Raw genomic sequence first — 22894 nt, 5'->3', positions numbered from 1 at the left:
TTGAACAGTTAAATATCTATTGTGATTGTATCAAATATCTCTATTTTACAAAAAGCTCGGAAAAATTATGATTAAAGAAAAGGAGCACTTCGAAACTTTTAGCTTTACCGGGTGTTAATTCGTTTCATAGTCAACTTCCTCTTGCTGAAGAAACAATGGACACTTTTAACAAAGCTTAATTATCAACCTTAAAAACATTAGATCTACTATACCATGGTCACAGGTCATTCACGTTTCGCAGGTGGAAGGCGCGCATGCGCTCTGTGCGCCTTGTACCTGACCCATTAGCAGAAATTCTATACAGCATGGCCGAGCATGCGCGCTGCTTTCCTTGTTGGACTTTAAATATATTTCTGCGATCACCTTACATATAGAGAACTGTATGAGAATACAAACGCTAGTATACTTTACTCGGTTTTATTGAGAAAGCCGTTAAACCTTTTACGGTTGCAAACGGCAGACTATCAACAATACAACTTCATTGGTATATGGTAGAAATTACACACGATTTCGATGAAAATAAACTGTTCGCATTCCCCTTCAAACGCCGATACCTTTATTTACTTATTTCCGCCATGCTTGCCTCTAAAATGTGCTCGAGTCGCAATACACAGGCCGTTCCTCTCGCTCGATAGTACATCCTCCTCCATTTGCAAACGTCGAGTTCGAACACGAAGATATAGTACTCGCTAAAAGTCAAAATAATTCCTCCATACTTGATTAAAATCTTGTTCGCAAATGAGTCTGAAAATGTTCAATATTTGTTGAGTCCATATAGAGAAGAACAATAACACTCCGAGGTCCATTTCGGCAAGAATCAAGCCATATTTTCGGTAGAAGCAAAGGCTGTTTATGTTCGGCCATCTTGTTCCCACAGTGCAAACTGTTTAATGCTTTGTGACCTAGCCTTTGTTCTATTTTCAGGTTATTAAGTATTCCAAACCTAGAAAGGATATCTAGATTACTTACGCAATGTCGGACCTTTTCGGTAAAATTCAAGCTCAAGAGCTACGAAATATCAAAATAAGCGAGCCAATTTATCATACGCTGCAAAATCCTCTGCTAGAAAGGTTATTTTCGCCTTGGATATACCCTATCTCTGTTTAAAATCTGGCATGAGCGTGTACAAAGTTTTTTTCGCCAAGTTGAAAATTCTACCGGAAGTGAGGAAGAAAAAAGCAAATTACTCCTCAAATACCCATTTGTGGCACTTTTAGAACATTCTCTGCCTGAATGTTGCTTCTGTTTTTCCTCTGACGGCAATGTTAGAAGAGAAATAAATGACAGTTTACGAAAAAACTGTGCAATAATTGTACAGAAGTACAGGGCATCTAGAAGCATGGCAAGAATGAGATTAGATGAACTTTCAAAGAAGTTCCATGTCTTTCAAGGCCATACAGAACCTGTAAAAAAACTCCAGGATGAAATTGTCAACTGGAAAGCTAGATGCCATAATCTGGAAGCAAGATCCTCAGAACTTTACAAGGAAATGCAGAGTGTGCTCATGGAGTCCAAGAGGAAGGACAACATTATACAAGACCTCTCAAAAACAAACAAAGAGCTTGCCAGTTATATTGATCAGCTTGAGAGGTCTCAGAATCTTCAATACCAAGGGAAGTCACTGCATGAAGCTAAAAACAAGCAGAGGACTCTAAAAGAATTTCTTAGCAGAGCAAATCTTGCCCTATGGTTTGCCAAAGCCTTTGGTATTGAAGTAACTTCGGCAAGTGTCACTGAAACTGAATCTGGGCAGGTCCATCAACTGAGTGCTGCTTCAACATCAATTGAATCTGAAGATGGCCAAGGAACCATTCAGTATGATAGACTTAGTGATGATGAAAAGGGGCAAGTACAGGAGGTTTTATTCCTCTTAGACAAATATTGTGTTGGGGATAATTTTTACCATGAGCTCTCAACGATTTCGAATGGTCTGCCAAAATCTTATCTAATCAAACAGTGTAGAGATAACTACAATGATCTCTGTCACATTGAAGACCTCCCTAATAATCAACTTGGCTCAAAATGTTCATTTGCTGAGCTTCTAACCATTTATGCAGCTGACTTTCTTGACAATAATCCTTATTTTGATTATGCTAATGAGACACTTAAGGTAAAAACTAATGGACATGGAGCAAGGATGACAAGAAATTCCAATTTTATTTTTCTAACTTTCTCTATTTTACAAACAGGAGCTCACCTAATGTCTGCTAAAGGTAACAGAAACATTGCAGCTGTTAATGCTTCCGAATCATACACCACCTTAAAGGAAGCCTTTAGTGTCACTTTTGATTAACAGTTAACAACTTCATTGCTTCTGGTAAGTTAACAGTCAATGATAAAACAATTAACTTGGAGTTTTTTCTTGGTGGTGATTATAAATTTGTGTTACTAATGCTTGGTATTAAAGGTGCAACTGCTAACTATGCATGTGCTTGGTGTAAAATTCATAAGGATGATCGCTGGAAAATTGATAATGATTTTCATTCCTTTAATAAATCTCCAATGTCAAGATTCGTCAAGGAAATTAAAGAGCTATGTAAGAAATCAACAGATAATTAATGTTGTGGAGCAGAGCCTTAATATTGAGCTTGATCATGTGATTGTTGACGAATTACACTTGATGCTGCGAGTAACAGATGTACTAACTAAAAATCTTGTCTATCAGGCAATTGACAGAGATAAAAAGGATGACTTTGAAAAAAAAAGAGGGGAGGGAAAAGGTATCCATCTCAAAAAGCTAGTTTCCACCATATAGTCTTTGGGAATTTCTTTCGATGTTTGGGAACAGCTAAATGCTGATAAGTCATCAAGTGGTAAATATGATTTCACAAGTTTAACAGGATCAAACAAAAAAACACTTCTCAGTCAATTGCCTGATAAACTGCATGATTTGCTAACCCCTGACAGCAGGGATAAGGTAACTCAACTGTGGAGAGATTTTAATAATATTTACATACAAATTACTAACATGGAGCTTAACATTTTGCCAGAAATAATTGCTGACCAAGTTAAGGAATGGATTGATTTGTTTTGCTCATGCAGAACTGTGTCAGAAGGTTACGAGAGGGCTCGTGTTACTCCTTACATGCACATTCTTTTTGCCCATGTTCCCTTTTTTGTTGAAAAATACAAATGTATTAAAATATTTACTGGACAAGGGGTTGAAAAAAAATAACGATGTAGCTAGATCTGTCCTCCACAAATCTAATAAATGGGATTCTGTGGGGGACATTCTTAAACAAGAATTTAGACAATGGAAACTCAAACACAAGGAGAGAGAGAAGAGAAAATATGAAAAAAAAAGTACTTACTGGAATGAAGAAATAAAAACTACCAGACAAAAAAGGAGAAAAACTAATACTGAGACCCCTGGCATGGAACCCTCAACTTCAGCAGACACTTCCGTTGGGGAACGCTAAGTAGACCAGCCTGAACAAGTAGACCCCAAATCAATGACTGTCAAACAGTTGAGGGAACACTTAAAAGCCAGAGGTTTAAAAGGCTTAAGCAAAAAAAGTAAAGCTGAATTAGTAGAGATTTTCCTAAATTCTCAAAGAGAATAGTCATCTACTGTATGTAATTAAAGTAGTCTATATCTAGAATGTAAATTATATATGTAAATAGAATATCATACTTTTAAAAGTGCCAGAAGGTAATTGTGATATGGCACTATATAAATATACATATTATCATTATTATTCTACATGTATATATTTAAATTGTAAAAGGTTCTCTAATAAAATCAAATGTAATTTTCTCAGTATACATTCTTTGTTTATCTTCTACAACAGAATTATCAACTACTTTATAGCACTTAATAGATTTGCTTAAAAAGGTTTTCATTTTGACAGGATACGAAATTTTAACCCCATCCCCATTCTTATCTAGATATACGTCCCACTCCCTTGGAAAATTACAAACCCTAAAATCATTGCTGCTAAGCAAAATATGTTTCCCATCCCTTGATTTTATACCCTTGCCACTAAAACAATATCGAAAGCAATCATGATGAAATTCTATTAAAACAGGCACCCTAGTTCTTCTCTTAAGCTTTGCCTCCATCGCCTCTCTCAACCGATCTAAATTGACTTGAAGGCGTGAAGTCTCCACTTGTGGGCTGTCAAAATTCCTAAGGTGGAAACAAAACAAAAAAAGATTTAAGACTTGCTCGTTTTTCTAACTCGAAAGGCTTCGCTGACACTAAAGAAAGGGGAATCCTTTCTGATGCAATTTTGTAAAATACATGCCTAACAAGATCAGCACTCAGATCATCTTCGTCCACCCAAGAACTCTCATAGGCGCTTTATCCTGTCCACTTTAAGAGATATTGTGTCTACAATAGGACAATTTAATGTTCTTTGGTCATACTTGAACTCAGGGATTACTTCACGTATTAGACTTTTTGCGGATGACACCATCTTATATGGCCTAATCGAAGGCCCACAGAGTGCAGCAGTTATTCAGAAAGACCTTGATCTCCTTTTTAAATGGTCTAAAACATGGCAAATGTCATTCAACGCCGACAAGTGTAATATTATCAGAATACATAGATCCAAGTCTCCCATTGTTTATAATTACACGCTGGGTGGGACTCCATTAAAAGCTGTTCAGAGCCACCCATACTTGGGTGTAGAGTTGTCCTCAAATCTGAACTGGAACACTCATGTCACTAATATTGTTGGAAAGGCTAACAAATCACTCGGTTTTATAAGGAGAAATCTTGGGGCTTGCCCTGATTTTGTTCGAGAAAGAGCGTACACTACCCTCGTGCGCCCACGTGTGGAATTTGCTTCTAGTGTGTGGGATCCACATGTCCAGAAGCAAATAAAGGACCTAGAGAGCGTACAAAGGAGAGCGGCAAGATTCGCAAAGAACTGCTACGTTTATGAACCAGGGACTGTGACAGGCTTACTAAAAGAACTCAAATGGCCCTCCCTCCAGCTACGAAGGAAGATGGCGAGACTTACTATGTTCTACAAAATGGTGTATGGCCTTGTAAACATAAATATTCCCAAAGATCTCCTACAAACTCGCAAGCAATCTACTCGCTCCTCTCACCCCAAGAGGTTCATAAACCTGCCTTCGAACACAAATACTTCTAAATTTAGCTTTTTAACCCGCTCGCTTAAAGAGTGGAACTTACTGCCAAATAACATAATAGAGGCACCAACTCTTGCTAAATTTAAGGAGCTGTTATCCAGTGAATTTTGCATATAATGTTAAAATGAAGAGACAGTAGTGTTACATTATTACTTTATTTTGTATTCTTTTTCCTTTTACATTTATTTCATTTCCTTTTGTTATTGTAATTTTATATATCCGCCTCATGCTCACGCTTTGCGGATTACAATATATAAATAAATAAATAAATAGAATAACAAGTTCATATGCACTAGACCTATCTCGGTACTCTTTACAGCCTATTTACAACATCTAAGTGGGCTAAACCAAAACGTTTAACTACCAGAAAATAATCGTAGTCAGGTAATCAAGTAAATTGAAGGTTCGGAATACATTGTTAAGCGTGGAACCTGAACTATTATAATAGAAGCAAGGTAAAATTATCCGGTAACTTACCTTTCCATTGTTTATTTGCCGTGAAACAACTCTTTCAACGGTATAAAATGTTGGATCCCCATTCCTACGTGTCTTTTTTCTTTTTTGAATGCCTCCCCACAACAGTTCACCCAAATTTGTCTCGTTAAGTTGACGATAAAAGCCGTCTCCTTCGCGAAGTCGCTTCTCTTCCGCCATTTTGAATAATAAATCACATCTGAACTGCACATGCGCAGTTCAATTAAAAAATAAAATGAGCGCCCGCGCTGATAACCGCTGACTATATAGGATTTCTACTAATGCGGTGGCTTGTGACAAACAACAAACAGTCCAAAGGATATACCCAGGACCAAAAGTTAAGCGAGACAAAATATTTTGCCCTAGAGCAGTAATGTATGTCGCTTCATCAACCAAGACTTGGAGTATGGAAACGCAATGCGGGTGGCGCCATTTATGAGGACCGAAGCTACGATGGCGGCAATTATAAGACACACATAGAGGTCGTGTCTTCATTGAACCGTAAAAACTTACAGCTTAATTAATAACAACGAGAAGAAACGTTTCTTCTAAATATCTTATGATTCAACAACGACCTTAACTTATCTAGAATAATTGGTGTTCAACGAAAGTACTTGATGATCTTGAGGGGCTGCCTTTTTTATTGATTTGCAAGAGACAAGTTCAAGCCTTGAGATATTGTGGCTTGGGATATGTATCGGAGATTTAAAAACACTTTGTTTCACTTCATGGCAACTGGAAGTCTTATTCTTATCTTTCTCTGGATAAGTGTGGTTTTAAATGGGAAGCTTGGCAGAACTCATGGCCAGGCCCCTTACCAGGAGTTTGGCACTCATTGGTGTCGACAGAGGGAGGCCCGGGTAGACTGGAAAACAATAATAAAGCCTTGTACCCAATACTTTACAGAGAATGCGGACGAATTCAGAAAACATATGGAGAGGTATGATGATATTATTCTGCACTGTTTACCATTGAAGGCCCGTGGGTGCTTATCTTCTCGTGGTACTTGTGATGTTTGGGGGCGGAGGGGGGAGGGCTACACTTAGACAGTCAGACAGGAGGAGGTGATCCCAATGATGAATTTTCACGCGTGCTCATTGGCCAACACAGGTCACGTGTACATTTTCACAGGACAAATATCAGGCGATAACGTCTAGTGATGTCTGTCCTGTGAGCATTTTTTTGCCGTTTTTGTCGTATTCGCCGTTGTTGTATGGATTTTCCTTTTTGTTTTCCAAGTCTCGCTCACTCAAAGTTGAGGCTGCGTGGCAAATCCAGCCAATTATTTCTTAATAAAAGTATCATAGCCAAAAAGGGATTTTTTTTATACTAACGATTACTGGGGGGGGGGGGGGGTTTAGAATATGGTATTTCACCGATTTTGACACTAGCAGTTTGGCTCGTGTAATATCAGTGTGTATTTCTTTAAAATAATATAAAATTTCTTACCATATATATCAATCGCACTTCTCAGAGTTGTGTGACCTATCCTTGCGCCCTTGGTCCGCTAGTGCATTGTTCACCAAAAAATGAATATTGTTCGGTGCAGATTACATAAAAAAATATGTCTCTATTAGATTCAAGACAAGTGCAGAAGATAGTTCCATCGTTAAATTCGATATCCGTCCGGCTAAAGAATTCAGCAGATTTATCATACAGTCTCGAACTTCGACTGGTCTTCGGAAGGCGTTTGGGGGTGATGCTTGGCGTGTTGCTCTGGTCGGTCCATCTTCGGTGGCCGCTACTGTTCTTGATATGAATGATGGGACATACGAGGCATTGGTTCTATTGGTTGAACCTGGTCGATATGAGATCAAGGCAACGCTGGATTATTCCTTGTGTGATGGTTTACGAGATCCACCAATTGATTGGTTCAAGAGAGGTAAGACCTCGTTTAAACTATAACACGATATTCTTTTCCTGTGTGGAGGGCCCAAGGCGAGATACAACCAGTCGCGTACACAGGGGGGTGCGCAGGGTGGGTACCCCCTTTGTCTCCAAAAAGTGGCTCATTTCTTATAAAGGAATCTTCAAATACTATGCTATTTACCTCCCCCCCCCCCCCCCCCCCCACCTCGGCAAATCCTGGAAACGCGCCTGTCAATCATCTCTCATGTATTATTTTCAGACTTGATTTTTTTTTCTAATACAGTAAACAGTGTCTTGAGAACCAAAACGTAATAATTGTGGCTCTAAATCCTTCCCGAGAATTGAAACATTAAGGGAACCATAAAAACTACTACGCGAGTTCTGAGGTAACTTTGTGTTATTAAGCTCCCATGTAAAAACACGCGTGCGAAGAAGAAGCAACTATCCCTCTAGACCCTTCTAGGTTTCTATTTTTTGTTTTAGAAAAATCTCAGACATCCATAAACTAATTATATCCCAAAGCTCATTGCTCAGGAAAGCATAAGAATGTCAGTTTGGCAAGCACGCTATACGCCGATATGTCTGTATACATAAACAAGCCGCTTCGCACTAAGGAAGGGAAGCTGTACGAAATAACGGTCATGGGACCAAGATGGACCGAGATGGGTAAGATACTCTCGATTACCTCAAATTGAATTATTTTCTTGAGGAAACTCTCCACACATTACCCCTATTTTACGTGAATACACCTTTAACCATATGCACAAGGCATGGAAAAAAAGTGTCTTTTGCTTTAACACGCCAGAGCTGTAGGAATAACTTTCTCGTGGCGTCCGTGTTGTTACTAATCTTCCTGAACGCCTCTGACCTGCACCTTTGTCGCTTGTTGCAGAATTTCAGAATAACATGCGCGCAGCAATGAGAGAGTGTCCGGTCCGCTGTCACGCCATGTGGGATGGCTACGGACGGTGGACTGGGGCCAAGTGGCGGCCATACTTGAACACCACAGCACAAGGCACGTGAAATAGAAACAAAAACTGTGTCGCCTCGCTGATGATTTGATGTCTTAAGTAACGGGTCTGAAGTCCTCCATTATCACGAGTTCACTTGTTTCAACTGCCCAATTTTTACCCGATCAACGAATATTAGAGTCTTGTCTATTTCAGTTGATGTGCATACCGCATTTTCCCGATTATTTCTGGCGGTTTGCGCACAAAAGAAGTAATATGCACGTGCATGATAATTTCATCATTGCTTAGGCCAGTCTTGGAAACTCCCAAGAGACACAAAACGCCCGTATAGACTTTAATATTTTTTTCCCTACGTCACAGCGAGCTGTGTGTGGCGTAACCGTATAAGACTTAGGTCTTAAGGGCTAGGAACCTGGTTATTGCCTCCCTATTAATGCGCGGGTGCCTTTGGTACTTGTGTGTTACACAGTTCGCTAGATAGCGGTGCTGGGGCCGAAATCTCCAGCCTAGCCGTAAAGCTTTAGCTGCCATACGATGATTCAGCGCTTGTCTGGATGTATGGTCTATTTTTATTTTCATATAGGCCAATCTGGCAAAGTTCGATCCGCGGCTAAAGCAATATTTTTTTCTCTTTAAATGTCAGTTTCATATTTTCACCCTTGGAGTTGCACCCACCTTTTTTATTTGTCTTTTTTTCTACACAGACTACGCTGATGACGCTACATTGCGAAGAGATTTTCATCACCTTCCACACAAAGGAAGTTTCGCCATATATGGCGATTCCATCAACTACTATTTCTTTCTTGATCTGTCTGATCGCCGACGAACCATGTGTTCTCAAGTTTTCAACAATTGCACCGTGTCCTACAACTGGATCTACCCCAAGGTTCTTTATAGTATGGTTAGTAAACACTGTCTGAAATTGGTCCATCCTACGATGGATGGGCCTAAACGCCCTCATAAAAGTAGCATGGTTTGTTAACAGTCTGATAAAGGGTAGGTAGGCGGAAAGAGGGGAGCGGAAAGGAGTTTGTCCTACGATGGATGAGCCTAAACGTCCTCAAACAAGTAGCATGGTTTGGTAACAGTCTGATAAGTAACAGGTGGTTTCGCCCACGTTGTTGTATCGCCCACGTCTATAAGAGTAGTTTCTCCCACGCATCAAGAGTTGATTCGCCCACGTTCCAAGGTGTTTCGCCCACGGATAAAAATACGAGTTACTCTGTGGGATTCTGTGGGATTCTGCCTGATTCTGTTTGATGCGCTTGTTTATGAGCGAGCGTAAACAGGCATATTTCAGTCGTTGTTTTACAAAGACACTAGAACAACAACAATGAACTCGCTCCTTCGGCGTGCGTACGGCTATAACTCTTTAGGTCTGTCCCGATTGCCACGATCTTTATGTCAAATTAAAGCTCATATATAGGGGAAAACAAGAACATGTTTATATGTCGGCGGCGACTAAAATATGCCGGTTTACGCTCGCTCATAAATCGCACCAAACAGATCCCCGAAAAAGATTCCTCTAAAAGTGAGATTTAATTTGACATAAAGATCGTGGCAATCGGGAGAGCACTGGAATAGTTATAGCCGTACGCACGCCGAAAGAAGCGAGTTCGCTACCGTTGTTCTAGTGTTTACATGCCGGTTTACTCTCGCTCATTAAGCGCACCAAACAGACCCACGAAAAAGATTCCTCTAAAAGTGAGATTTAATTTGACATAAAGATCGTGGCAATCGGGAGAGCACTGGAATGGTCATAGCCGTACGCACGCCGAAGGAGCGAGTTCACTATCGTTGTTCTAGTGTCTTTGTAAAACAACGACATGTCGGCCGCGACTGAAACATGCCGGTTTTCGCTCGCTCTATATTTTATGGCAAAAAAAACCCACATATCTAAGCTTTTTTGCCATAAGGATCGTTGCGAACGATAGAGTATTCCATTAGTTTTGATTTTTCTAAAGCAGCGCGATTACGTTCGAACAAAATGTTTTCTGATGAGAGAGCCCGAGAGTAACTCGTAGTTTTTAACCGTGAGTGGGCGAAGCAACTCTTGATGCGTGGGCGAAACAACTCTTATAGACGTGGGCGATACAACAACGTGGGCGAAACCACCGCAATTCGTGGCATAGGGGAGGTGACAAGGAGGTAAGAAGGCTGATAAGTGCGGGTAGAGAAGTAGGAGCGGGTAGGGATGTTTACTACAACGGATGTGCCTGGTTCTAGTGAGTAGGCATGAGAACTTGGTATCGTAAGAACAATAGAGGGATTCGCGGCACCAATGATAAAAATGCAGATTTGGCGTTTAATTCAGGCGTGCACCATGGCGTATTTAAGTTTCCTTTCCTTCTCTTCACAGACGGAGACTTGTGAGGACATTGTTCTTAACGTCTCAAAAGTCATGGGTTTCTTTCGTGACTTCACAAGAAAGCCATACATGGGCAGTAGCAGCGGACTGCTCTTCAACATCGGCGCACACTACGTCAAGGTTCTTTATTGATAACGATATTTGCAAGGGTTCATAGCGAGTTTGTAATCGCCATTATTTTTTCCTTTTTAGACCACGAACTTTCTCAACTACCAGAAGGTTATCAACGAAATGGCAAACGAAATAAAGACACACTACAGTGGTACGCCTGTTTGGAAAACCAGTACCGCGATTCACGTGCAGAATGTTGACATCATGGGTGCATTCAAACGCTTTAACACCAACCAGGTACTGCTCCTTATTGTAATTAGGGTGATTTAGATCCACAACGCCGGCAAAAGGACGCCCCTTCGCGCACGTTCGATTGCGCGCGCACGCTGATCTTTGCCGGCGTCCCGTCCTGAAGAGGACATGAAAATGCATGAAATGCCGTCCTGAACAGGACGCGATCGCAAGCAAAAATCAGCGTGCGCGCGCAACCGAACGTGCGCGAGGCGGCGTCCTCTTGACGGCGTCGTGGATCTGAACCACCCTATTTGTTCACACCATTTATAAATCCCCTCTCCTCGTCCTTCTATCCACTTATCTTGTTCCTATCCTGTGACACCCCTGTGACACCCCTCTGTTAGGTAAATGAAAATGCAAACGCAGCACAGGAGCCGAGATCTGCTGAGGATTCGAAGCCATCGCATCTGTAGCCTTGGTATCATAGGCGATTTTATTTCTCTAAAATTGGAAAGAAATAAAACTCTTTTTCGGCGCGCGATGTATACTTCATAGAAAACGAAAAAAGAGCCTGACAATCGGGCTATTACATCTGTTGGATGTCTAGGATGCAAACGTTACGCCTTCTCAGTGGGCCACCGTTTACCAGCAAATAGAGAGTCCAGGACTCCAGCACTCTATGCTAAAATTAGATACACAATTGATAACCTACGCCAGTGTGTTCTACCCACTGTTAACCCACTTCTAGCCACTGTTAACCCACTTCTAGCCGCTGATCTATGTTCTGGTTTCTCTACAGCGTATGCAGCTCTATAACGCGTACGCGAACTCCGTTATGTGCAAGAATAACATCACAATTTTGGACGTGTACCCCCTGACTCAATCATACCCAGGGGGGACTAGGGACGGTATCCACTATAAGGACTCGGTATTCGAGTCTGTAGAGTCTCTACTCGAAAGCTATTTTTTTAATCCTTGATCTCTTTTGATCCTTGAGGGGGGATGGGGGAGGGAAGGTGTGTGCGGGCACCCTTGGCCCAACTGGCCGAAAGGGAGTTATTGAAGGATCTCCAAATACTATCCCTTTCTCGTATAATGACTGTACACTCCTTCAACGCCTGTGCTTCAACAAAAAGATGGTGAGATCATATACAATAACCCTTAGTTATTGTTATGGTAACTTATGCATACGAATTTAATTATGAATTACGTCCTTTTTACACGAGATTTGTAGAGGGGTTTTCAAAATTCCGTGCAACAAAATGTAATTGTTAAAATTAAATAGTTAAGCCAGAACAAAAGAGAACAAAAACATTACAGTGTATTAGTACTAAATTAACTAAATAGTATTTCACGGGTATTTGAAAACCACTCAAGTTATTTAAACATGAGCGTTGCCGGAAGTCAAAAATGTGATCTGCGTGTACATTTCTGCTCACCAAAATTCTTAGCAGATAAATTCTTTTTTGTGTGTGAAGACTTTTTCACAGTTTATAGGAAACTATTTACTTATGATAATATTGAATGCAGTGTTTTGAATTAACCCCTAAAAACGAGTAAAATTGTCAGGTTGAGCTACAGTTGTCCATTTCCAGATCAGTACAACAGATGCGATCGCGAGCGATTATATGCAAACTCCCCCTGCGATCGTGTACGATTATATCGAAATTACCCCTGCGATCGTGTACGATTATATGAAAACTCTCCCTGCGATCGTGTACGATTATATGGAAACTCCCCGTGCGATCGTGTACGACTATATGGAAACTTCCCGTGCGATCGTGTACGATTACATGGAAACTCCCCCTGCGATCGTGTACGATTATATGGAAACTCCGCCTGCGATCGTGTGCGATTACATGGAAACTCCCCCTGCGATCGTGTGCGATTATATGAAAACTTACCCTGCGATGGTGTGCGATTATATGGAAACTCTCCCTGCGATCGTGTGCGATTATATGCAAACTCCCCCTGCGATCGTGTACGATTATTTGGAAACTCCGCCTGCGATCGTGTGCGATTATATGCAAACTCCCCCTGCGATCGTGTGCGATTATATGCAAACTCCGCCTGCGATCGTGTGCGATTACATGGAAACTCCCCCTGCGATCGTGTGCGATTATATGAAAACTTACCCTGCGATGGTGTGCGACTATAAGGAAACTCCCCCTGCAATCGAGTGCGGTTATATGGGAACCCCTTTGCGGTCGAAATGCGATTTTTATCGTACGGCCAAATTAGCTGCGATCATATGAAAACCAGCCATAAAGGGCCTGGGTCCGACTTGCGTGACACTATTGTCACGCAAATAGAAACAAGACACAAAATTTAGAGATTATTTGACAATTTAGCAATGGAATATAGCTGTCTTTTTTAGGGCAGACTTAGTTGTTGACTACTGTAATGTGCATCTCGGATTCAGAGTCTATGGCCATGACAAAGCTGATTATTTGAGTAAAATAGCTTGTACACGCATCTATAACGATATCATCTGCAAGAGAGAGGAAAAGTTTACATTTTAGTTTCGTACTTTGTTATATTTCCAGTTCGTGACGCGGGTGTTCCTCTGAATCGATACTTAATCGGTCCTCGTCGTCTTTCTTCTTTGGCTTTGTTTTCGGAATCCGAACGGAGTTACGTTCGCAGCAGTAGCAGCCAAGTCCGACTAAAAAGAAATAAAAACTGAGGTGTTGACAGCTAAGGTGGATATAGACAGTCGGTATCGGAATACTGTAAGCTTGGATTTCGCGCTTAGAAAATGTCGCCATCGCCATGAATTTCATGTCGCCATGAATTTTCCCGTCTTTAAAAAAATGCACAAAAGGCACGAAATCAAATGAAAATTTCCTCGTATAAAGTGTACCGTCGACATCTGCTAAATGCAAGGAGCTGCAAAAGGAAACAATGTAATTTATGGCTGCTTTGTTGTGAGTATTCATACAAAGTGGACTGGATACTTAAAAAGTGGACAAAGTGGACTGGATACTTAAAATTGGACGAAGGGGACTGGATACTTAAAAGGTGGACAAAGGGGACTGGATACTTAAAAAGTGGACAAGTGGACTGGATATTTAAAATTGGACAAAGTGGACTGGATACTTAAAAGGTGGACAAAGGGGACTGGATATTTAAAAAGTGGACAAAGGGGACTGGATACTTAAAAAGTAGACAAAGTGGACTGGATACTTAAAAGGTGGACAAAGTGGACTGGATACTTCAAAAGTGGACAAAGGGGACTGGATACTTAAAAAGTGGACAAAGTGGACTGGATACTTCAAAAGTGGACAAAGGGGACTGGATACTTAAAAAGTGGACAAAGTGGACTGGATACTTCAAAAGTGGACAAAGGGGACCGGATACTTAAAAAGTGGACAAAGGGGACCGGATACTTAAAAAGTAGACAAAGTGGACCGGATACTTAAAAAGGGAAGAAAGGGGACTGGATACTTAAAAAGGGAAGAAAGGGGACCGGATACTTAAAAAGGGAAGAAAGGGGACTGAATAATTAAAAGGTGGACAACGGGGACTGGATACTTGAAAAGTGGTAAAGGGGACTGGGTACTTACTGATTAGTATGGCGCCGAGTATGAACAGACCAGCCACCTGCCAAACGAGTAACCCCCAGAGCGGTTTATCCGGGACGCTCGACTCTCCGGACGCTTTTCGCAGCGCGGAGTATGGGTCGAGTGCTTCTTCAAAGGCGATGCTGTCATTCTGTTTGGCTGGTAGCCATAAAGGACTCTTTGGGTCACTCGGTGGCATCGATAAATCTTTTTTTCTTTTCAGCTGTATCAGAAAGCTATAGATAGGGAAAATTATTGAGTAGAAGCTAAAAAACTATGACACTTCACACTTTTTGGGCTGTGGGCGTCATTACTGTTGAATATAAAATGCTTCGAATAGCAAAATGCAAACATTCTTATTGACATTTGTGATCCACCATGGAAAAGTTTCTTATAGTGTATATTTTGCATCATTAGCGTTATATTTTGCTAAAACAAAGTCAACTAATTTTGTAGATTTGTACGGCTAAGTCCTATTCGACTGTTTAAAGTTTGGATTATATATAGGATTTTCATTACATTGTTTGATAGAACAGTATAACGACGATTGTGGTCAACTAAAAAGTCTAAAATATTGTCATCCAAACCACTAATAAACTGTATAACATTGAATACACTTACCTAAAAAGTACTTAAAGTGATATAGGGTTCAAAAAAAATTTCCACAGGTCGTTTTAAGAATATACTTAAAACAGCTTATTAGTTTTTAGCAACTCAATTCACGTAGACTTGAGTGCGGATCTCTGCTCTGACTCTACACGATGTGTGTCAGCCATTTGGTCCATGCTATTGGTCATATCTGTAGTTGTTATGATTCAAATGACAATAGGCATTTCAAGCGCGCGCTAGGAAATCATAACAAAGATATGGCACCATGCTATGCCCCCCCATCTTGTTATGTCACTAATGCACCTGCTTCTTAACGGGGTAACCAGGGTCAACTATTTTGCTTGACAACACATACAGTCCCACATACAGTTGGACCCCGGTGACGACAACGTGAACTCCCTATACTCCAAGTATTCGATTTTGCGTTTGAGTTCGGTTCGAGATAAATTTGAGTTCGGCTCGAGTTCGGTTTGAATTCGATCCGAGTTCGGCAAGATAAGTTCGGTAGTCAATTGTAAGGAAGACATAAAAACAGACAGCGTTCCCAATATCAGATACAGCGCATCACTAGACTAGAAAAGAGACTAAACTCACACAACCTGCTTTAGGTGATGGAAAGTGTGTATTAGCTCCCGCTATACCCAAACTATCGTATTTCTTCCACCTCAGCTAGCATTAGAGAATTTGTGTGTAAGTCAATAGCAGCAACTCTATTTTAACACTGTTTCGTTCAGTGATTAACTTACGGGTCACATTCTTAATATTAAAAGACAAGACACTACACATTTTTGATTTAGATAAAGTTATTTAAACTTATTAAACGTTGAACGTTTTAGATGCGGAAACATTAATTTTTTAGGGGGAGGGGGAAGGGCATAGATATCATATGCAAAAACTTCGCGTTAAAAAATAGTCCGTGTTATTGCAATTAAATAATATGTATTTCTTTGTTATATTTTATTATTCTAAATAAAAAATAATATGTATTTATATATTTTAGCGTATAAAATATTTCATTATATAAATTCAACTGCGCTGGCTACATGTGTGAAAAATACATAACATAACAATCTTGATAAGCGGAGCGTACCACCAGAATTTTATGGCAACGTCGTATTCCACTCGGTCTCTTTCATTCTGTACAACTCTCTGATGAATGCGCTATCGGCCGCGAACTTTACGCTCATCTTTCTCTTCAGATAAATAATATAATTTTCTTCACTCAGCGCTATTTTATCGCACAGGTATCTGTTGTCTGGCGGTAAATCTGAGTAAATGTTCACGACCAATTCCCCCGTATTCGCGTCAACCTTGTACGACTCCACGCATTCCTCCTCGAGCTGTCGGACTTTCTCTTTGAGTTTTAGTACGTCATCGTGAAAGCTGCCGTCCTGTTTGCCAATCCTCTCCCACAAGGTTTTGTTGAAGTGCTGATACAGGGCAACATCCGCCTTGTTCCAAGCAAGAATGCGTTTCTGTAGAAATAATCCAAAAAAAAAGTGGTACAGTCAGGATGTTGTTGGTAATTTACAATTTATTTCGTAAATTGCAATATTTAAACATTTATTTTATACAATCTGACTTAAGAGGCAGTTTTCTAAGTACCAATATTTCATCTTCATTTAGAAGTCTTCATCTGCGCCTGCGGCCTTTGGCCAATGTTTATTCGAACAATTATACCACTGCACCTTGACCCTGGGTAACAGAGGCTCGAGCTTCACTCCGACAACACGAGCCGCGAAGGGCGCATAGTAAACGAACGAAGCTCTGGTACCCAGGGTACTGCACCTTCGATACCAGATAGATATTGTTGCAAAACATATCCACCGACCGTGCAAAACAAAGCGGGCATATTTATATCTTCCAATCACAGCGCGCGAAATAACATCCTACACTTACATCTCTGAAATTACAGCACGTGTTACATAATTATATCTGCACATCAATCAATCACAGCACATGTTACAAAATCATATCTGCACATCAATCAATCACAGCACATGTTACAAAATCATATCTGCACATCAATCAATCACAGCACATGTTACATAATCATATCTGCACATCAATCAATCACAGTGCGCGTTACATAATCATATCTGCACATCAATCAATCACAGTGCTAGTTACATAATCATATCTACACATCAATCAATCAATCACAGTGCTCGTTACATAATCATATCTGCACATCAACCAATCACAGTGCGCGTTATATCGTACCTGCATCTCAGCAGTGATATTTAGCTCCCTGTAGTCATTAGCGCGGTTACGTAGCCGGAAATAGACAACATCGTCCAGCTCCCAGCAGAGCAGTCGGGTGAGCAGCACGAGTGACTCGTCGAAGTACTCGCTGATGAGCACGAGGTCGAGCGCTTTCGACAGCTCCGCCATGGTACTGTTGATCACGTGATCATCCGAAAAGTACTTGTGCATCAGACCGAGATCGAAAAACTGACCTAAAGATATGAATAAGCAAAATAGGATGCCGCATTTTAGGAGTTTGACCCCATTTCCATGATACATTACTAGTGGCGATGAAATGAAGATGAGAGTTGAGGAGAGTATCAGATATCAAGATTGTTTCACTGACGCGCACTCTCAGGAACTCCTTACTCCGATATCAACTTTGAGCATGTTCAAATACGACACGAGGGCTGATGATAGTATTCACCGGTGTGTCGCGTCTAAGAGATTTGATAACAGTATTTTGCTCAGCATTTAAAATAACGAAATTTAATGGTGATTTTTAAAAGAAAAAGAAAGGAAGAAAGAAAGACAGAAAGACAGAAAAAAAGAAAGAAAGATTGGAAAAAAGAAAGAAAGAAAGAAAAAAAGAAAGAAGGAAGGAAAAAAAGAAAGAAAGACAGACAGACAGACAGACAGGCAGACAGACAGACAGACAGACAGACAGACAGACAGACAGACAGACAGAAGGAAAGACAGAAAGAATAATAAAAATATAAAAAGACCTGTAACTACTCTGATCAACTCTCGTTTCCGTTTGATCAAAGTGTTTAGTATACCCAGAATCCCTGCCTGTGTGTGCTTTTGCTTTATTGTACTGGTGCCCTGCTCTACTAAGTGAGTTGAACACACTTGTTACGTGCTCGGGCTCGACCCACCCCCTCCCCCATCATACCGTTGACAGCGGCGTTGAGGCTGGGATCTACTCGCTTTGTGCCCTTCAGGTACTTCTCGACATGTTCATGGGGACTGGTAAGGAATGCCTGCAGCGGGTTTGTGGCGTTTTCTAGACCAAGGAGCGCATCAAGTCTGTACGAGTAGAATGCAGACTCGAAATGTGTGGTCGGCTCACGCAGTATTGCGATGAAGTGTGCTTCCTGTTGAAACAATTTAACCCTATTCAGACTGGACTTTTTTGAGCTGTCTGTGACTGGGGGGGGGGGATTAAAAGGGCCCCCCTCCGTATTTCGATAACCGCTTAGGCTATGACCATCAAACTCACAGACAACGATCACCAGCCCTATTTTCGGTTTGGTCGAATCAATTATGACGTTAAAATGACGTCATAAATACGATGTCTACAGTAGCTATTCTTATAATATTGCCTAAATTATCAGACATCGGGTTGAAATCATTTTGCATCATTCAAATATGTCAAAATCAACCTTTTATCGAATTTTCAATGCAAAAAGACCATAAAAACGTTTATAATAATTCTTTTGTAAGAATTTCCGCCATCTTGGATCCGCTATCTTGGATTCTTATTATTTTTGCAAAAGAAAAAACCCCGGAATTATTACGGAAAAAAGTATTTGCATGCATGTATTACTGCTCATAGTAATGATAAATGCATACAATTAGCTTTTAAAGTGTCATCTAGTAAATCTATTTTTAACAATAGCTTTGAGAGAGCAAAATTTACCCACCCCTCCCCACAAATATCCGAGGTAAAAAAAAGTCTAGCGCTGTTGTAAAACTTGTTACCTAAACAAACTTATAAAGTCAAAAAAGGCATTTAAATATGAGAAACAGGACCAAAATATGAAAAATTTACTCAGTTTTTGGGAAACCTATGTGTGAAAAAACGGTTGCCATGGTAACATGGAGCGTCTTGCCATAGATGTCATATTACATCAGCAATTCCATTTACTATATTGTCTACTATACAGCCGCTCTGACCACCGTCACTTTACAAAGCAATTCCTATTTCTATTGTCTACTATAAAGCCGCTCTGACCACCGTCACTTTGCAAAGCATTTCCTATTTCTATTGTCTACTATACAGCCGCTCTGACCACCGTCACTTTACAAAGCATTTCCTATTTCTATTGTCTACTATAAAGCCGCTCTGACCACCGTCACTTTGCAAAGCATTTCCTATTTCTATTGTCTACTATAAAGCCGCTCTGGCAACTGTGATGCAAAGAGAACTCAACCCACTTCCACTTTGGGTAAAAAAAATCTCACCTTGCCAATCATCATGGACATGGCGCTCTGTTCATACTTAGCGTTGATCAGTAGATTTGGCCTCGAAGCGTTCAAGTACTGCTTGTCGACAAAGCTCGGATTGAAGCGCAAAGGCCAGTAGAATTCGTAGGTTTTGCGCTTAGGTAATGCGAATTGGAGGTTGTTAAGATCTCCGGCTCTGTAGAGAATGTTCGCTAGGGTGCTGGTTCCAGTACGGTGCGTCTTCACGAGAATGATGTTGCGCTCCGGACGATCTAGCTCACACGGGGATCTAGAAGAGAGAGGTAATTCGCAATTGAGATGATAGTACTGATTACTGTATATATGATAATATTGATAATGATAATTAAAATGATGTTGCGCTCCGGACGCTCACACGGGGATCTAGAAGAGAGAGGTAATTCGCAATTGAGATGATAGTACTGATTACTGTATATATGATAATATTGATAATGATAATTAAAATGATGTTGCGCTCCGGACGATCACACGGGGATCTAGAAGAGAGAGGTAATTCGCAATTGAGGTGATAGTACTGATTAAATGTTGATGATGTAGATGTAATGATGATACTGTATATATGATAATATTGATAATGATAATTAAAATGATGTTGCGCTCCGGACGATCTAGCTCACACGGGGATCTAGGAGAGAGAGGTAATTCGCAATTGAGATGATAGTACTGATTAAATGTTGAGGATGTAGATGTAATGATGATACTGTATATATGATAATATTGATAATGATAATTAAAATGATGTTGCGCTTCGGACGATCCAGCTCACACGGGGATCTAGGAGAGAGAGGTAATTCGCAATTGAGATGATAGTACTGATTAAATGTTGAGGATGTAGATGTAATGATGATACTGTATATATGACAATATTGATAATGATAATTAAAATGATGTTGATGGCGACGACGACGATGATGATATTGATATTGTTAATTGCGATAAATACTACTATATTGATATTGAGATTAAAGATTGAGATGATGACAATGATGATAATATGGTATCGATATTGATGATGGAGATAGTGACAATGATGATAATATGATATCGATATTGATGGTTGAGATGATGACAATGATGATAATATGGTATCGATATTGATGGTTGAGATGATGATAATATGGTATCGATATTGATGGTTGAGATGATGACAATGATGATAATATGGTATCGATATTGATGGTTGAGATGGTGACAATGATGATAATATGGTATAGATATTGATGGTTGAGATGATGACAATGATGATAATATGGTATCGATATTGATGGTTGAGATGATGACAATGATGATAATATGGTATCGATATTGATGGTTGAGATGATGACAATGATGATAATATGGTATCGATATTGATGGTTGAGATGATGACAATGATGATAATATGGTATCGATATTGATGATTGAGATGATGACAATGATGATAATATGGTATCGATATTGATGATGGAGATGGTGAACAGGGCAATAATAATTATGTAATGATGATGATGGCGATGATGATGGCTATAAATATTGATATTGTTGATGACGATGATGATAATGATATTGATAATGAAGATTGCGATGGTGATGATGATATAGTATTGATAATCGCAATGGTTACTTCTATGATGATATTGATACTATATTAAAGATGATGATGATATTGATGGTGAATATTGCGAATTCTATTGATTATGATGACTGCCACCCCCCATCACTGATCCGTCCCTAAAGAGTAAAAGTTCTTTAGTCAAATATCGTTCAACCTTGTCAATGAGGTGGTGGTGGCCTCAGGCCAGCCCAAGTTGTAGTCGATGGTCTCGTCCCTCTCCGCCTCGTTGTTCTCCTCCGCCACCTCGGAGACCTTCATTATCTCATCGTGCGTCTCTTGGACTTCAGAGCGGCCGCCCAAATTGGTAATACCACTGGTATTTTCAGGATCCAAAGTCTCATCTGAGTTGAGAGCCACGTGATAGCTGTCCAGGTAGATTATCTGAGACGAGCTGGAAATTCGGGTCAACATTGTACCATGCATTTAAAGGGCAAGTGTCTCTAGCGCCAAAATTTATTATCAAACCAGCATGTCTAGGGGTATCCCTGTATATCAAGACAGTGTCCCTGGCGCCAAAATGACAGTATCTCATCAAACTTTGTCTAGGATTGCTGTATTTTTAAAAGCTAAAATAGAAGCAAATATAGAGAAATTTTAAATCATATTTTAAACTATATTTTCAGGATATCACTTAAATATCCACTCTATTTGGGCTTGAGTTTCGCAGCTCTAATATCCCTCACATGATATTTTGTGTCGCCAATGTCTCATAGCATGCAACAGAGGCACAATCTTTCCAAGGAATAAATCCTACCTCAGTCCTACCAAGCGTGAGCTCACGGTGTCCGAGGATTCATCCTCTACAGGATTTGTGCGGGAAAACTTTCTCCTGGCTTCCTGCATCTTTACCATAATAACAATACAAACAAATACAAATACAACCACAACATAAGCAGGGCATCGAAAATTACTACGGGTCCTCATGGCCTGAAGACGTACAACAGGGGATAATCACGATAGCGAGATCGAAGATTTCCGAGATCTTCGCCGCATGGTGATAATACGGCTCCACAAGACTAATAAACTTGTATCTCTAAACGTTTACAGCTCGATTCCAGCGAAATGTTATTGTTAAGCGATCCTGATTAAACAATGGGTAGAAAAACAGGTACCATGTGTTCGGGGTCGATTCCCCTCTTTGAAATATTTTAACGCTAGCATTCAGATTTGGCAGGTGGATGTGAACAGTTAACTTAGAAGTCAACCATTTAATGTTATGGGGGGGGGGGGGGGGTGTCTGTTGGGCAGTTGTTTTTGGCAGTAGCCGACGTGCAGGGTTTCGTTGTTATGGCATTGGGCTTTTTCTTTGGACTAAGCGATGCAATAATATTTTTCCTTAAAAATATGTAAATAAATGGTCGGCCCCTTAGCCGAACGCGAACATGAATATAGGCATCGTACTTCATTGTATTTTCATCTTTTGTAGTGATAGAAGTAGTCTGTGTCGAGCATACATTTTGAGAACATGCTCCCACACGCCCTGGTGGCAGAATGGAGCGCGGTGTCAGGCAAAAGATGGATTTGGTCACAGGTTTAATAATGAGCCGAGAGATTTCCGGTAGCGTAGGCACCAAAGGTACCATGCGTTGATCACACATTGGAAAAT

The 22894-nt window shown here is 40.3% G+C and overlaps 2 protein-coding genes across 4 annotated transcripts; one reads left to right on the top strand and one right to left on the bottom strand.

Moving 5' to 3' along the window:
• Positions 1-5502: 5502 nt before the first annotated feature.
• On the top strand, positions 5503-12643 carry LOC116614911. 3 transcript variants are annotated; one of them, XM_032376486.2, is made up of 8 exons: positions 5503-6514; positions 7152-7456; positions 7966-8109; positions 8336-8458; positions 9119-9315; positions 10774-10902; positions 10975-11130; positions 11867-12643. In XM_032376486.2, the coding sequence occupies exons 1-8, from the start codon at positions 6267-6269 to the stop codon at positions 12044-12046; spliced, it is 1482 nt and encodes a 493-aa protein (XP_032232377.2). In that variant the 5' UTR covers positions 5503-6266; the 3' UTR covers positions 12047-12643. The 3 variants fall into 3 exon arrangements, with proteins under 3 accessions (XP_032232377.2, XP_032232379.2, XP_032232380.2); XM_032376488.2 differs by lacking the exon at positions 7966-8109; XM_032376489.2 differs by lacking the exons at positions 7966-8109; positions 8336-8458.
• A 3199-nt stretch (positions 12644-15842) lies between these two features.
• Positions 15843-22836, bottom strand: LOC5507772 (galactose-3-O-sulfotransferase 2). The gene is made up of 6 exons (XM_032376483.2): positions 22043-22836; positions 21443-21679; positions 19674-19944; positions 18382-18583; positions 17463-17698; positions 15843-16714 (listed from the first exon to the last, which is right to left on the bottom strand). Exons 1-6 carry the CDS (start codon positions 22210-22212, stop codon positions 16340-16342), a joined length of 1491 nt encoding a protein of 496 aa, XP_032232374.2. The 5' UTR covers positions 22213-22836; the 3' UTR covers positions 15843-16339.
• Positions 22837-22894: the final 58 nt, after the last annotated feature.

Source organism: Nematostella vectensis, chromosome 3, assembly GCF_932526225.1.
Source record: "Nematostella vectensis chromosome 3, jaNemVect1.1, whole genome shotgun sequence".
NCBI classification, from domain to species: domain Eukaryota; kingdom Metazoa; phylum Cnidaria; class Anthozoa; order Actiniaria; family Edwardsiidae; genus Nematostella; species Nematostella vectensis.
The sequence above is the reverse complement of the archived record's forward strand: the minus strand, read 5'-3'. Positions and strand labels throughout refer to the sequence as shown.